This window comes from Gadus chalcogrammus, chromosome 7 (genome assembly GCF_026213295.1).
Source record: "Gadus chalcogrammus isolate NIFS_2021 chromosome 7, NIFS_Gcha_1.0, whole genome shotgun sequence".
In the NCBI taxonomy this organism is placed as follows: Eukaryota; Metazoa; Chordata; class Actinopteri; order Gadiformes; family Gadidae; genus Gadus; species Gadus chalcogrammus.
The window spans coordinates 21,619,268-21,634,080 of record NC_079418.1 but is presented as its reverse complement, the minus strand read 5'-3'; the positions used below and the strand labels follow the sequence as shown (position 1 = coordinate 21,634,080).

The following is a 14,813-nucleotide window of genomic DNA, read 5'->3' as shown; positions in this document are numbered from 1 at the left end:
TTCCCCTACACATCGGGTGACTTTGTTGATTTATTTAATAAGGTGCAAATACAACTGTGCTTTTGGTTTCCTATCTGAGCTTTGCAGCTCTTCCACCTTAGGCTACCGTTGTAAAACCTCCCACATCTTGTCAACTATAAATTCTTGTCTCCGTGAGTGATGCTTTCGGTAGCTATGGAAACCTAATATAATAGATCCACCCCCCTCCTCCTCCCTCCCTCCCTCCCCCAACCCCCTCTTCCCCTCCCCTCTCTCGCTCTATCCCTCCCTCTGCCTCTATCCGACCAGCCCTCGCTGCATCCACTCCAAAGCTCTTTAGGCTACTTTGCGCATGTACAGCTAAACAGAACACATCGACACGAAGATGGCGATAAGAAGTCTGATTTGCGTCCTGATTCTGCTCTCAACTCACTGTAAGTAACATTTGTCGCAAAGTAAAGGTGTACGTCCTCATCTCATTCTGGCGGTCCTACGAATACTCGTTCTGTCAATACCGAACTCACAAAACTAGATTCCGCGACAGAAGCTAACGGTCTCATTCAACTAGTAACTATCGGGCATCACTCAATCCTTTGGACTGGAACTAAATCTACTTTATAATGTATTTAACAATCAGTTCATTTATCTGACTGATACTAGTGTTGGGTTCTTGGGGGGCTGCCTCTATATTGTAAAGTGCGCGCATCCAGACCTTGGTTTGCGAACCCCGTTGTTCCGTGAATCCCTTCCAGTTCGACAGCTCGTCCCCACTAGTTCGGTGACTTTGGTGTGTTTGACGGTCTGTTTGAAATGCTTCGTGCGTCCTTACGGTTTGCTCGCTCGCTGTTTCCCTGTTTCGTGTTCGTTCTTTCGGGTTCGTTTTGAGTCTGGACGACTTCCACGCTTTTGATGTGCGCTGTAAAGAAAAGTTTCCTTTAGGCTTGTAAAGTTTGGATGAGTGAGCGAGCTTACAGTTAGAATTCAGCTATAAATATTCGCAGTGTTGTTTACATCAAGTGTGGTAGATTGTGATGAAGATGAGGACGAGCGTGATGATGATGAGCTGTGTTGAAATAAGTGACGCGAAATAACAGTTTTTCCTAACGGGAAATAACGAGCGTCTGCGGGAGGAGCCAATGCGGCCACAGCATGCAGTCTAACTAACTAACTAACCCTAACCCCCTCTACCCGGCCTCAACCATTTCAGAACAAACAATAAATCCTGGTATTCTGGGTCTGAAGTGTCTGGTTTTATCGACTGCGAGGGGAAGGCCTGGCTGTGCTTTGATTCTGTCTCGCAATTACAAAAATAATGAGTGGACTTGATAAAGGTTTTTTGATAAAGGTTAATTTTATACATTTGCTCATTTCTTTTAATTATCATATTATTATATTCTAAGTTTTGCATACATTTCCAATTTTAAGAGACGTTTTGTTGTTGGAAGAGAGTTTGCATTGTCACTTATATAATCCTGATTTCTGAAAACATCAGTACAAAACTGCATATTAGTTTCTGTTCATCCAATGTTACCACCTATGTGTTTGAATGTGTGGTTACTGCATTAATAATGACCATTAGGGGATAGCACCACACGTGGTGGTGGCGTCTCTCTTTTGACTGGTCTAAATAAGAACGGTTTAAAAGACAGACAAAAAGAAAAGCAGTTAAGCATTGACTTCAGAACATACAGTGTGTGTGTGTGGACAGGCTTAAGTATCTGATTTTAATTAAGGCTGCCGCTGGAAGACATTTAAAACCTGTTGCTGGTGTCTCACTAGACATAGTACACCACATTCCTTTTCAACCGATACATTTTAGTAGCCGGTTAACGTACCGTTACCCGTGGTAAATTTGTAAAAAAAAAAAGAAAAAAGAGAGAGAGAGAAAAAAAGTCACGGTGACAGCACAATTGACATTTTCAGGGGGATGAATCGGGTCGACTAAGATTTAGGAATTTCTTTTGTCTCTTCTGGCCAGGGCTTAGTCATGTCGTCGGCTGGCCCATGGCCAGTACCACTGTCTTTAGAGCCAGGCTTAATCTGGCCACAGTGCTGCTGAGCTAGACATGCTTTACAACCTGCTCTGAAACTGACCAAAGCTGGCCACAAACCAAGCAGTGAATTACTAATTGGTTCTCATAGTTACTTCTATGTACTGATTTTCATGTGAATTCCACATATCTCCTCTAGCAAAGCTTTGATCGTAATTATTTTCTTGCATGTTTCACAAATGTGGTAATGATGTGTAAAAATAAAACCGCTAATTCGCTGTGGGACACTTCACTCAAGTGACGTGCACATTCTCGACTTATGTCTATGTATGTATATATATATGTGTGTGTCTGTGTGTGAGAGTGCTTCTAATTTTTCTTTCCCATGTTTAGCTAGCTGCTGCGTCATTAGTAAGCATGCAGCCCTTCCCCATCATGGCATGGCTAAACATAGCCTGACATAGCTCCTCACTAGTTGCTCAAATCAATATTCATGCACAACAGACACACACAAACAACCACACACACACACACACACACACACACACACACACAACACACAACACACAACACACACACACACACACACACACACACACACATAACAAAGGGAGGCATGTGTGAGTCTGCAAACTTTCCATTCTGATGTAATGGATCACTTGAACATTTTCCATTGTTTTTGGGGCTCACCTGGATCTTTACACTTTGAAAAACATTCCAAGAAAAGTGGTACGCTCTCTCTGCAGTATGTCTGCCAGGAATCCCCTGCCAAAATATTTGTGCTTTTGGAAGATGCTCAAAGGGGATTAGCTTATGTGCTAATATAAACCTTTGCGAGCACTGCTGAGAGTCTTTTAAGGAAGACATGTAGGCGGATATTTAGGGGGCTCTACAGCAATCTTCTTCCATCTTCTTGTTGGCCGCCTTTTAAATAAGTTTCGTAAACCAAAATAACTTCAAACATATTTATTTGATTCTGATATTGAGCGTTCCCATGGACTTTCCCACCGACATATTTAAGACAAGTAATTCTCTTTACTTTCGCTAAATTGGCACTTATGATAATTCTGTTTGGGCTCAGTTGGGCCCCGGAATGAAGTCTGCTTATCTTATCCTAACAGATTAGATAAGGGATATCTCTGTAAACGCCACGAAGAGCACTTCCTCACAACTCACGACATTGCAGTGTTGTAGAGGGACTGAAGGTAGAGAGCGTGAAGACAGGCGGAGATAGAGAGAGTGGGACATAGAAAGCGATAGAGTTTCTAATCCTCTGCTCCTCCAGAGATACCCACGGCGCTTCTTGGATAACATTTCTCAACTGCTAAGTGGATCTAAAAAATGTGGTGCTTCAAAACTGTTTATCTGCTCCAAAGGGAAGCCAGGCAGCGAGGGGCAACTCCTCTCTCTTGCTGTCTATCTCCCGCTCGCTCTCACGGTTTAGCACATAGCCGTATGGTGCGGTGTAGTTGGCATGGCAGGAGGTTGGTGTTCCTCCAGGGGGGATAGGCACTGACTGATATCGCCTCCCTCCCTCCCTCCCTCCCTCCCTCCCTCCCTCCCTCCCTCCCTCCCTCCCTCCGTGCCAAGGCTGCCAGTTGTCGGATGATTCCCTACCCAACCCCAGAATCGTTGAGCAAATGTTCAGTGGGTGCTCCCAAGAAGGTATGCTTGGCCCCCAGTGGGCGAGTCCCGCACACACGCGGGACTGATGTGTTAGCTAAAGAGACAAGTCAACACAGGGGTTGAAAGCAAGAAGTCACCTTCAGGAGTCCCTTCGACGCGCGACATTGCTTCCACCACGACATAAACCATTGTTGGCTTCTGCGAGAGCCAAAGCGTTGGGAAGGTTTTTGTCACTTTGTGTATGCATCACAAAGGCCTGTTACAAAATGGCCTGGTAGTTGGGCTGATTATCAACAAGGACTGGGAGGCCAAATTTTCCTCACCAGTTCATTATTGTGGTTAGATATCAGGATTGCTGCCCTTTTACAAGCCTCTTAACTGATATCATGACCTGACATGACATGATCATCTTAGGAAAGCGACTTTTGGGGGTGGGGGTTGTCATTTTAGTGAGCAGCACGCTTCTATCTATTTGAGTCTCAGTGCCATGACAGTCTTGCTGATACAAAGCAGAAGCAGCACATGGCCCAGGCTGTGGTATGACCTGAAACAGCTGAGAAGCCGTGGGTGGAGGTGTTTGGGGGGGCTGCGTTGGTCGACTTGACCAGAAATATCCGACGCTGGCTGAGCTGTCCCTCCCAAAAAACCTGCGCAGGCATTTACAGCAAATGCAGCATTCCTGAACGGAAAACACATGGAGTTAGAGGCGGCCATGTTGAGTTGGGTGTGTGTATGCTGAATAACAATGAGTACCCACCTGTTTCTTATGCTCTTAAAAGAGACCTCTGTCTGTCTGTGTTGCGTGCGGTTAAAGAGCAGGAAGCAGGGGACTTGTAAAGACAAGAGGTCAACAAAGTCTCACTTGTTGAGGTTGGTTTTAGAAAGCTTGCTGGTGCATTGGTTGACACCCCTCTAGAGAGGGACATCCATTAACATGGTAACATTCACTCAAGAGATTACAGACCCCTTTTGCTTTTATCAGTTTTTCCCTCTCACACCAATAAGCTGCCCCAGATGGGCAGGGTGAAAGACATCATTCTCACGTTCCAGAAATGGCAAGCATGTGCATGTTTCAAATGTCAATGACACCACCATGTTGGAGGATCGTTGGTCATGAGCCCTAACCAGGGCATCGGGCGTTTCAAGCCGTCCATCGACTCGATATGAAAATATTAACACTTGCTCCAGAAAAAAAATGGAATATATATGGTCATTATGGAACAGGGCGGGTATTGGGTAGCCTGGCTCCGCCCGCCTAAGTACTTCCTCTCAATTTTGATTTCCCTTCAGTACTAGGTCTGGGTCTGCGGTATGTTAGTGGGTTTTCTCCGTCCAAACTTTCTGCGTCCAATCAGCGAACAGAGTGGCTGAGATCAATGACGTTAAAGTCAACTCGTTGACGGACATCTTCACGCACAGTGTTTGGTTTGTTTACAGCCTGCGCGCAACGTGATTCCCGGCCAAACGTTAGCGATTGGTTATGGCAGATCCAGAGTGGCACTGGGCAGATCTAATAGTTTTAAACTTCAACAGACACCCGCCTTCAAGTGAGTTAACGTGTGTGAATTGAGTAGGTCAAGACTGCAAAACTCATTGCAAATGAAATGAAGTACGAGAGTCTGGTAGGACTAGGTATTGGGCATACACCCTTAAAAAAAAAAGTATTTGAAGCAAACTGCTTGGCAGCCGAAAGCACCAGGGAGATTTACGCGAAGGAATACCATTTGTCATCATGTCCTGTGTAATGTAGCGGCCCGGAAACACGTCCCTTCCTCAATAGCCCAACCAAATTGCCATGTTTGTTTTGCCAAGATATCATTATTGCTTGTTTAGTCTACTCTAGATTAGTAGATAATCTCTGAGATGGCCTGGCTGGGGCCACCCGAGTTAAGGGTAGTTTCAGAGTGTCTTTACTGTTTCATGATCTCCCTCAGTCATCACATGGTCCCTCGGGGGGGACCATGTATTTTTTTTTCATTTCTTCCTTCCTCTGTTCCTGTGATCGCTGGGGACCAACCCGTGCCGATCAATTGGCAAAAAAACAAGTCGGCCATCGATCAGACGTCGGGCCGGCCGTCGGCTTAGGGAGATGATTAGAGGGCCTGGTTGATGACACGTTGGAGCCAGTGAGAGCTGCTCTATCTCGAGGGGCGGGGGGGTTGGAGCCGCCGACACCCTGGGGCCAGAGCTCCACGGCGCTGAGAGTCATAACCAGATAATCGCTCTGGTTTCATCCACTGTTTACCGGGAGGCCTGTAACAAGCGGCAGTGGGCGTCTAAAAATAGCCCTGAAAGATAACCTCAGGTGTTTGGTCACAGTTCATTCCACAGCGTCGATGTTAGATATACGGCGCAACAATTCAGAGGTAGCAGCGGTCATCAGAGCGTCATGCATCATGATGCCTTGCTTATTTCTCGTTTATTTCTCCTTCTCATAAACCACATAAAACCTTGTTAAATCACCGCGCTGTACTCATTTCAAGACGCTTAGAAAATACTTTTGCTTAGTTGTTCAGTTTGAAAACATTCAATCTCTTTTTAATCTGGAGTTTGGAATAGCAAACATAACCTCAACAATTGCAGGAGGGTACGCCATAACAGAAAGACTCAGCAGGAGAACATGTAGTGATACCTGGATAAGGCCCACCCAGCATAATGAATAAATCAAATACTAAACCCACAGGTATTTAGTGTGTTGAGGCTTGAACAGGCTGGATGTGACACTGCTCGATCCGTGGCTATTTTGGACCGCGTGTGCATGTGAGAGAAAGCAGGGTGCACAGATTTCCGTAGAGTTAGAGCAGTCTTCATCTAAACACCGGAAAGAAAGCATGCTGATATTTACCAGGTTGCCGTGGGATGAAAAGGGATTTGCTCTTAGGAGAGATTTCTTGGCATGTTTATAAATAAACTGCCGTGTTTCATCTGAAATAGGATCTGGATTTCCTTTTCCCGATTTTTTTTCCCAATCATCCCCCCCAGCTCATCTGAATGACAATTTTAAATTTTAAATTTTAAAACCATGATGTAATGGAATTGTAGTGCGTTGATAAGCAGCCACTGATTAAAAGGCAGAATAATGAGGCAGAGAGTTAGAATGCTCCTTCTGCGGTAAAGCAGCAAACACAGCGTTGACTGTGTGGTGTTACCTGGGAAACAACCCACATTCTATAACCTCTCGCTCCTGGGGGCAGGCCAATTACTCTGCTTACAGCCTTGCCAGTAAGCCATTTCACGCAGAACTGTGTTGGCAAAATAATACTTCATTCATTTATCAATTGCCACCCCCTGAAGTATTTTATATTCACCGTCTAATATTACAGAACCATCTTGGCTAGATAAAGTATATTATTTCACCATAGATATGCTTTTATTTTTTTGTGTCATTTTTAATTTGACAACAATTTCACAGTGACTGGAGTCGACAGCTCTGTCATTAGGAAGTAGACTAACATTCTTTTAATTAAGACTAACCATGCCCAGAGCTACAGATGCCTTCAAAACGGCTTGCATTTGATACAGTCGCTACTGAGAAAGAAAGAGAGCTTGCATATTCCACAATCATCCACCCAAGCTTGCTTTCATGTTTGGTCATATCTGTGATGTTGTGCTTCAGAAAAATAGGTTCATCAGAGAGATGTCAGTTCCATTTTTATGTTAAGGAGCTTCCAGAAATTCGACTTCAAACGTCAAATTTGTATCATGTTTTGTCAAAGCTTTGGGAACTCTGTTTATTCAGGGTGTATTCCAATGCAAGAAGCCGCAAATTAAAATAAACAGCGCAGTGTGTATGAAGAAGGTCAAACGTCATGGACTCATCCTAATGACAGAGGACTATAACTGACATGCTCTTTGAATGGCGGTCTAATGTCCCCTCAATGCTGAGAACACTTTCAGAAGTATGGTGCTCAGAGAGAAAGAAAAGTAAAATGAGTATAATTAAAAGTATGATTTATTATATCTTATTTGCCATAGGTTAGATGGGGACTGTGAGATGAACACTGGTAGTGCGACCGAGAGGTACAAACCAGGGGTAAAGGCCTGGGCTGGTTGCAGCAGTGTGTCTTGAAAGAAGAACTCAGCAGCGCTCTACTCCAGGGGTTTTAGAGTGCTTGCGGTCAGAAGTGACACAGAAATCCTGGTGGTCATCCAAAGAGACTTACCAGAATGACTAACTGTGTTCTGTTTGAGTGAGTTTGGAATAGGGGCAATGTTTCAGGCTACCACTGGGATCTTTTCCTTTTATTGTTAGTTGCTGTTTTGATGTTGATTCAGATTTTGTAGAAAGTATTGCAAAGTTTGAAGCTGAAAATCATTGATGAGCAGCATCGCGATCTGCGTCCAATCAGGCTCCATCTTGCTTCAACACCTTCAAGTTTAGCTCAGAAAATATGTGTCACTGCTGACTGCTGTCCTATCACAAATTAGTTCCCGGCCTCTGGGCTTATCAGGTCAGATTTAAGGTCCATTCAAATATTACATTATTATTTACTTAACATCTTCTCCTTTAGGTCCATATTCCACAATTAGTTTCTATGTGTAAGTATTTCACAGGACCCCTATATAGTGCACTTGTGACCAGCAAGAAGTGCTGAAGCAGCATAACTTTCTTTCTTTATTTATTTATTGTACTAAAGATGTGCACTGCAACGCTAGCCAGGCCAGTGTACCAGAATTGTTTGTTGTGTAAATCACCCTACAGATTGAAAGCTGGGATCGATAGCATACCCCCTCACTGCTACTATTAGAATTGCAATGTGCATTCAGCTGACTAGCCAGATAGTGTTTGCGGATTGTAACCAAACCATCTGGCCATATGGCCTTAGTGGGCTGCTCCTTCTGTGCTACTTAGTGCTTAAGACCCCTTGGGTTGAAAAGGTCATCGTTTGTGCTTGTTGCGTGTTTTCAACAAACTTCCTAGAAAAACATATTCCAATTGATACGCTGTAATGAATGACCATTAAGCTAATGCCTTGGTGTGAGGCCAATCAATGAAATACGCAAGGTGACCACTGAGGCATTAGCTTGGAGTGCTCTTGGCACACCGCCATGAAAACCTAACAATCAGCTGTGTGAAGAAGAAGGAAAAACACCCCATCATGTCCACAGAGTTATTGGATGGAACACAAGTAAATTCTTAAAGAGTGCTGACATGGGTGATCCACGGGTCGTAATGGGTTCCCTAGGATCTGTCAAGAAAGATCATGGCTGCGCACGCGATCGGGGGCTTTTAAAGGAGTTTGTAATGAACCATGTTGAAGAATAGTATTGAGAGAGAACGAGAGATAGACAGAGAGAGGGAGAGAGAGAGCGGGAGAGAGAGAGAGGCAGAGAGAGAGAGCGATGCGGCCAATTGCCACAAGTGTGCAAGGGCATGGTTTGGACGAGTGAATGCCTGACATAGTTGTCCGGATGCCAGGGATAGGTGACGAGTTTGTAACACGGTGGGCTGCTTCCCGGCCCCAGAAACGCCGGCTGTATCATGAGCTTCTGCTAGCTCGCAGCGTCACGGAAGGCGACGGATGGAGGGGGGGGGGGAGAGAGAATGGGAGAGAGATAATGGGATGGGGGGGGGGGGGAGTTGAAGGTAATTTCGAGGGGGGTCGGATGGATTTTGTTTTATGACTCAAAAATAATGCTGGGCATTTCTCAACCTTTTACTCGATCATTTTATATTAGCTGCCTTTAAATCAGAGCAAGAGGGACTGGACTGTAAATTTAGCTGCAGAGGCCGTGGCCCGCCACACGGAACATGTTAAATACTGTAATCTAAGCAAGCATTCCCAAAGCTGTTTTCACATCCTTGGTTGGAGGAAGAGGGATTTCTCAATCTCACAATTAAACATAATTGTCGCGCCGCTCGACATTCCGCATTTCTTTTTTGAGTCCAGCCCTAAATGACCTGACTTATCTCCCCTCGTCGCCATTTCCTTTGGCTCGGTGCTCCTCCTTTTCCTGTTTTAGTCCAGGCGTATTTATACAGTGGTCATTAGCAGAGTTCATCCTAGATTCCTGAACGGCCCCACTAAGCCATCCGACCATGGGCCCTCCTCGCGCGGCCGCACCACGTGCTCCCATCACATGGTTCATTGTTGAATATTGAGTAGTGAGATACAAGGCAAACACATTGTATGGAGATGTAAGTTGAACAGAATTAATTCATTATTAATAATGTGAGTAGTTGTGGTGTTGGTGGTGGTGGTGGTGGTGGTGGAGGTGGTGGTGGAGGTGGTGGTGGTGGAGGTGGAGGTGGTATAGAAGCCTTATATAAGGAGGCAAATGCTCAATTAAATGATCTGAAAGTTGGAGAGAAAGATATATTTGCAATTATTATAAATTAGTTCAATGTTATCTTATTCACGGTCATGAACACCATCTAAAATTGTCACTTTTAAAGTACTGTATTTAAAAGGGTGTTAACCAAGAAGCAGGTGTTTTTTATCAGCTGTCACTTTCTCCCATAATCCACTGTCTCGTGATCATTCTGAGCATTTCCTTCCCTTCACTGCCATTGAACGGAACTGGTTGGACTCACGGATGGACCAATAATTGTAGTAATCATGTTTGACACATTAACTACTTCCATTGGCAATCTTGCGGTGAAAAAGGCTTCATGGTTAGATGAAACCCTGTGGAATTTAATTAGACTTGTATGGAGTTTTAAATGCTAATTGCCGCCTGAATCACAAGCAAAGGCATCTGTAAAATGTCAACATCTGGCCACAGTAATGTTCTGCAGCAGTCCCTGCAGTCTGTATCGTTCCCACCTTAAAGGGGAACCGTCACACCCGGCTATTTTTTGATATAAGAAAGTACTGCTCCCTCGGCTTGTTGTGGACAAGTTCTGGTGGGAAATATCGACTGCGGTTCTGCACGAAAATCAATGAGAAGTTGGACCATGAAAAAATGACGTAAATGCCCAAAGTTCGCCTTGTTTGTTCAGGTAGTGAAAACACGTGCATGAGGCAGTGCTCCTCCATATCAGAAAACAACCAAACACTGTCCCCTCTAAACCGAACCATGTTTCATTGTTATTCTCAAGAAGGAATAATGGGGGGGGGGGGTGCACAGATCTGTTGCTCCTAAAATATTCAGCGAATGAAAGCAAAGAGGCAACAAATAATTCATTGAGAAAATAAAGAAGAACAGTAGAAAACACCGGAACAAAAGGCTTTCAGTCAGCGGGGGTAAAGTTTATGGGAGCTCAGTGTGTGTGTGTGTGTGTGTGTGTGTGTGTGTGTGTGTGTGTGTGTGTGTGTGTGTGTGTGTGTGTGTGTGTGTGTGTGTGTGTGTGTGTGTGTGTGTGTGCTTGTGTGTGCTTGTGTGTGTGTGTGTGTGTGTGTGTGTGTGTGTGTGTGTGTGTGTCTTTTGTGGATGGGGAAGTGCAAAGCAGTGGAATGTACCCCTCCCTAACTCGCACACACACACACACACACACACACCCTGACACACACAAACACTTCACCCCACTCCACCCTCAAAGTTTGTCCCAGAACTCCCCTCAGAATCTGTCATCCATTCTGGTTTGATCCGGTTCGGGCTAGAACAATGATCTTATGGTTTCATAAACCCCATTCCAGCACACATTGCAGTGAGAAGCTCCATCTCTTGGCGTAACAAGTGCCTCTTAATGGCCCCCCTAGTCTTACACGCACTGGGCCTAATGAACCCACCCACTACATCCGTCCATCCAACCCTCCCCACGTCCCTCCCCCACCAGGGTCATTCATGTGGAATTGTCCAAACAACATTTTTCTCCTTCTCCATCTCTCCACTCGTCTCCTTACTCCAGATCGTCTGTGTTGTCTGTGGGGGCCCTCCGCTCCGGCAGTGCCTAGGGGCCAACTGTTTACGGGCCACAAAATACCACCAGTGGCCAAAGCGCTGGTATTCCGCTCTTGAGAAGTAGAAAAGACACGGTACGGTAATACGTGCAAAACACGTGCTTGTTGTGACGTATGAGTGGGCTTCTTGTGGAGCCAATGTGTTATGCTGGGAGGCCCACCCTGTGCCCTGCCCTTCTCCCCCACTGGGCCATGACACGGGAGGGGCTCACTGGTGACCCCGTTCCCTTGAACTGGTGGAATAATCATGGCTGGCAGGGATAATATTAATCGACTCTAAACTACACAGAAAAAAAATAGTATCCGCCATTATACTGATCAAATTCTTTATATGTAACAAGATACCAACAATGTAGTAATATTAACCCTGTCTCGGATTGTGGATTTGTTTGGCCAACTCTGGGTTTATTATTTCGCATAGACCTTACACACAGAACAAACAGGCTCTTTGATCTCAACAGTATTCACTGTTTATTTTCTTTACAGTGGTGGATCAAGCAAGGGCTGAAAAGTGTGTACAAAGGGGCTCTACAAAACATGTACTAGCTGACCTCTACAAGTGTGCTTTAGGTTGATTTTTTTGAGAGCAGGTACAGACGAAAAGATCGTCTGACAGGCTTAGAGACGAAAGAGCACTCACTTTAGGACCATCAGCAGCTGTCCCCCTCAACCCAAAACAAGCGCTCCCCTTCGTTTCTCTTCTCTACCACAACAGAGTCCCCGCTGTAACATCGGCCCAGCCTCCGGCCTCTCTGTGTCACTTTCTTTATGAGCCCGGCGGGTCGCCATAACCCAGGCTGCGGCATCACAACACAGGGACAGGCTTCGGGGGGGCTTGGCATGGGGCGGCTCTGGTAGGCCGGTGGGCTGTAATGCATGCGTCTGGTATTTCCCACGGAAACCCATTGGAGCATTCTTGCCCCCCCCCCCCCCCCCTCCAGAGCAGGTGACGGTCCGGGCTGGGAGGTCATGGGAGGCATGAGGCATCAGATGGTTATTCCTTTTCCTTTTTTCTCTCTTGCTTTTTCTCTACCCCATCCCCACCCAGCTGTTGCTGTTTGGCGCGAGCATTCCCCGCGCAACCACTCAGGCTGCCTATGCAAACTATTTGCGGCGAAGGTATGCACATTGGGCACATTTGCTGTCTAAGGGGGGGCTTGTGGGGTGATTGTTGGGGTAGGTGGGGATGCGTGGGCAGCGGGTGTCTACCCTCTGCTTGTAAATTTCGCGTCATTGATGTCTCTATGTTAGATTCTTCAATATTTCATGTGTTGACTCACAGTGGTTAGTGCAGGTGGGGAGGAACGGTTGCTCGTGAAATTCAGGAAAAAAAGGCATAAATCATCTTTTGGTTGTCTGAGTTCCAGAAAGTTTCAAAGTGTCATGAGTTTGGTATGCGGGTTTAGCAGAACCAGAGCCTCCACCCTTTGACGAGTCAAAGGGTTGGGAGTTATTTGACCAAAAGGAGTAAACAACTGCTTTAAAACACACACGTAAAATATTTGATGTTTCAATGTGAGCTGGGATTTTCTTATATGCATTTTGAGGATAGCAGGCACATTTTTTATAAAGGTTTTTAGCAATTCCTTCACAAATAACTTCAGGAGGAAAGCTATTAATACACAACCCGATGTGAAAGTGATTAGATACACAGGCTGTTGGCTTTCTCCATCTCCATCCACTAAGTCCTGGGCTTTCAAAACAAGGGGCGTTGGAAAAGTGACCCTTGAACCCCCCCCAACCCACGCCTGTGCAGGCTTTCCTTCACCTGTGACAGTTTCTCCCCACATGGTCACAAGTGAGGCGACCTTACATTCTATCCTCCCATGTTTGTACGCCCAGCAAGCGCTTACTCAGGAACAATGCCCACGCGGGAATTGCCTCCCACAGCATTGCACACAAAAAGGCCCAGGCCAGTTGCCAGTGATGGCAAGATTAGGGACCTCACTGGCTGGTGTTTGGTGCTGAGAGGAAATCATTTGTCAATGTGTAAATATTGAATGACTCTCGCATTTGACCCATGCCAGGTGAAAAATCGCTCCTTGGGGGTGTTCATGTTTATGGGAAGTAGACAGTGAATGGTTCTTGGTTGTATTTGATTTACGGACTATTAAAGTCAATTGATTGAAGGTATGTGCCTCCAAAACATAAACAGGATGCTTTTGCCAGATAGCCCTTACTGGAATTTGTAATGCAATGTAAATCACATCATTGAATGTGCATCACATCTTGTGATTTCCTGCTTGCTTCATGTTACAATTGATTACACTATATTGCATTACATTTCAGATGAAATGATTAACATAATACTTTGATGTGCGTATTAGTTCATTTATTATTTTTGTTTCACTAGTAATTGTGTCCAACAGACTGGATAAGGTTTAAGGTTTCATGGTCCAATTGCCAGACATCAGTGCTCCCTGGTCACCGTGGTGGAAGGGGAATGTAGCCATGTGTTTGTAATGCGCGAACGCACAACAACAGCTCCAATGTTACGGCATGTGGATAATTTCTTGAGTAGCATAACAGTTGTTCCAACATCCATGGATGCTAAAGCCCAGCAGTATTGAAAAAGAAAAACTCTCAAAAGAAAAACACACTCTCAGAAAACGGTTTAAAATGTTTGTCTCCGATGTCTCAATCTGTAAAGTCCACCCATCCACCTTTTCATAGAGAACGCAATGATACACATAATATATACACGTATATAATGTGTCCGCTAGTCACAGCGGGGCCCATCCCGGGGCACACAGCTTAGCTATTGTTTTACGGGCGTGAGCCAGCAGACAGAGCTCCCAGGGTGAGGAGGGTGGCACAGGGCAGCCACCACTGCCCGAGCAGACCTGCCCGAGCAGACAGGCAGCTTTGTCTCCGGGTTATGAAGTGTTCATGAGCTTCCTGGGGGGGCCATCTCATCGCTCACATATGGCTCCGGAGATCCAGAGCTCCGGGGCCATTGTGTGACGGACAGACAGCGGCCTCACAGATGAGAGTCTGTCTTCTCAGGCTCCGTTTAAGGTTGTCACATTTGTCTGTGTGCCCACGAGCGTGCTAAGGTTGGTTGTGTGGATCTGTCAGAGGTGATCCTGAGAGCAGGCACCATAACATCTTAAGCCTTGTAGCCTTATGGGAATAGTAAACTAAAATAGTAGTAGTGCGTCTCATATGGATGGCAGCATCTGCTAAATGATTACGATGATGTGTGTTTGCTTGTATGTGTGTGTGTGTGTGCCCTGCATCCCTTGTGACCATTACTGAAAGTGCAGCTTTTGTGTGGAGCGTGTTTTTGCGCCGCCATTGTGAATATAAAGTGGTCATCCTTGGGCCAGGCAGGAAGTAGAAAGGCAGATAAAAAAAGGCTCGGTTAGATCAA

General features: G+C 45.4%; 1 protein-coding gene across 1 annotated transcript in view; it reads left to right on the top strand.

Moving 5' to 3' along the window:
• Positions 1–283: 283 nt before the first annotated feature.
• Positions 284–14,813, top strand: part of jam3b (junctional adhesion molecule 3b) — a 31,452-nt gene continuing 16,922 nt past the window's right edge. The window contains exon 1 of the mRNA XM_056594267.1: positions 284–413. Within this exon, the coding sequence (XP_056450242.1) occupies positions 365–413 (49 nt within the window). The 5' untranslated portion in view covers positions 284–364. The remainder of the gene's footprint in view (positions 414–14,813) is intronic.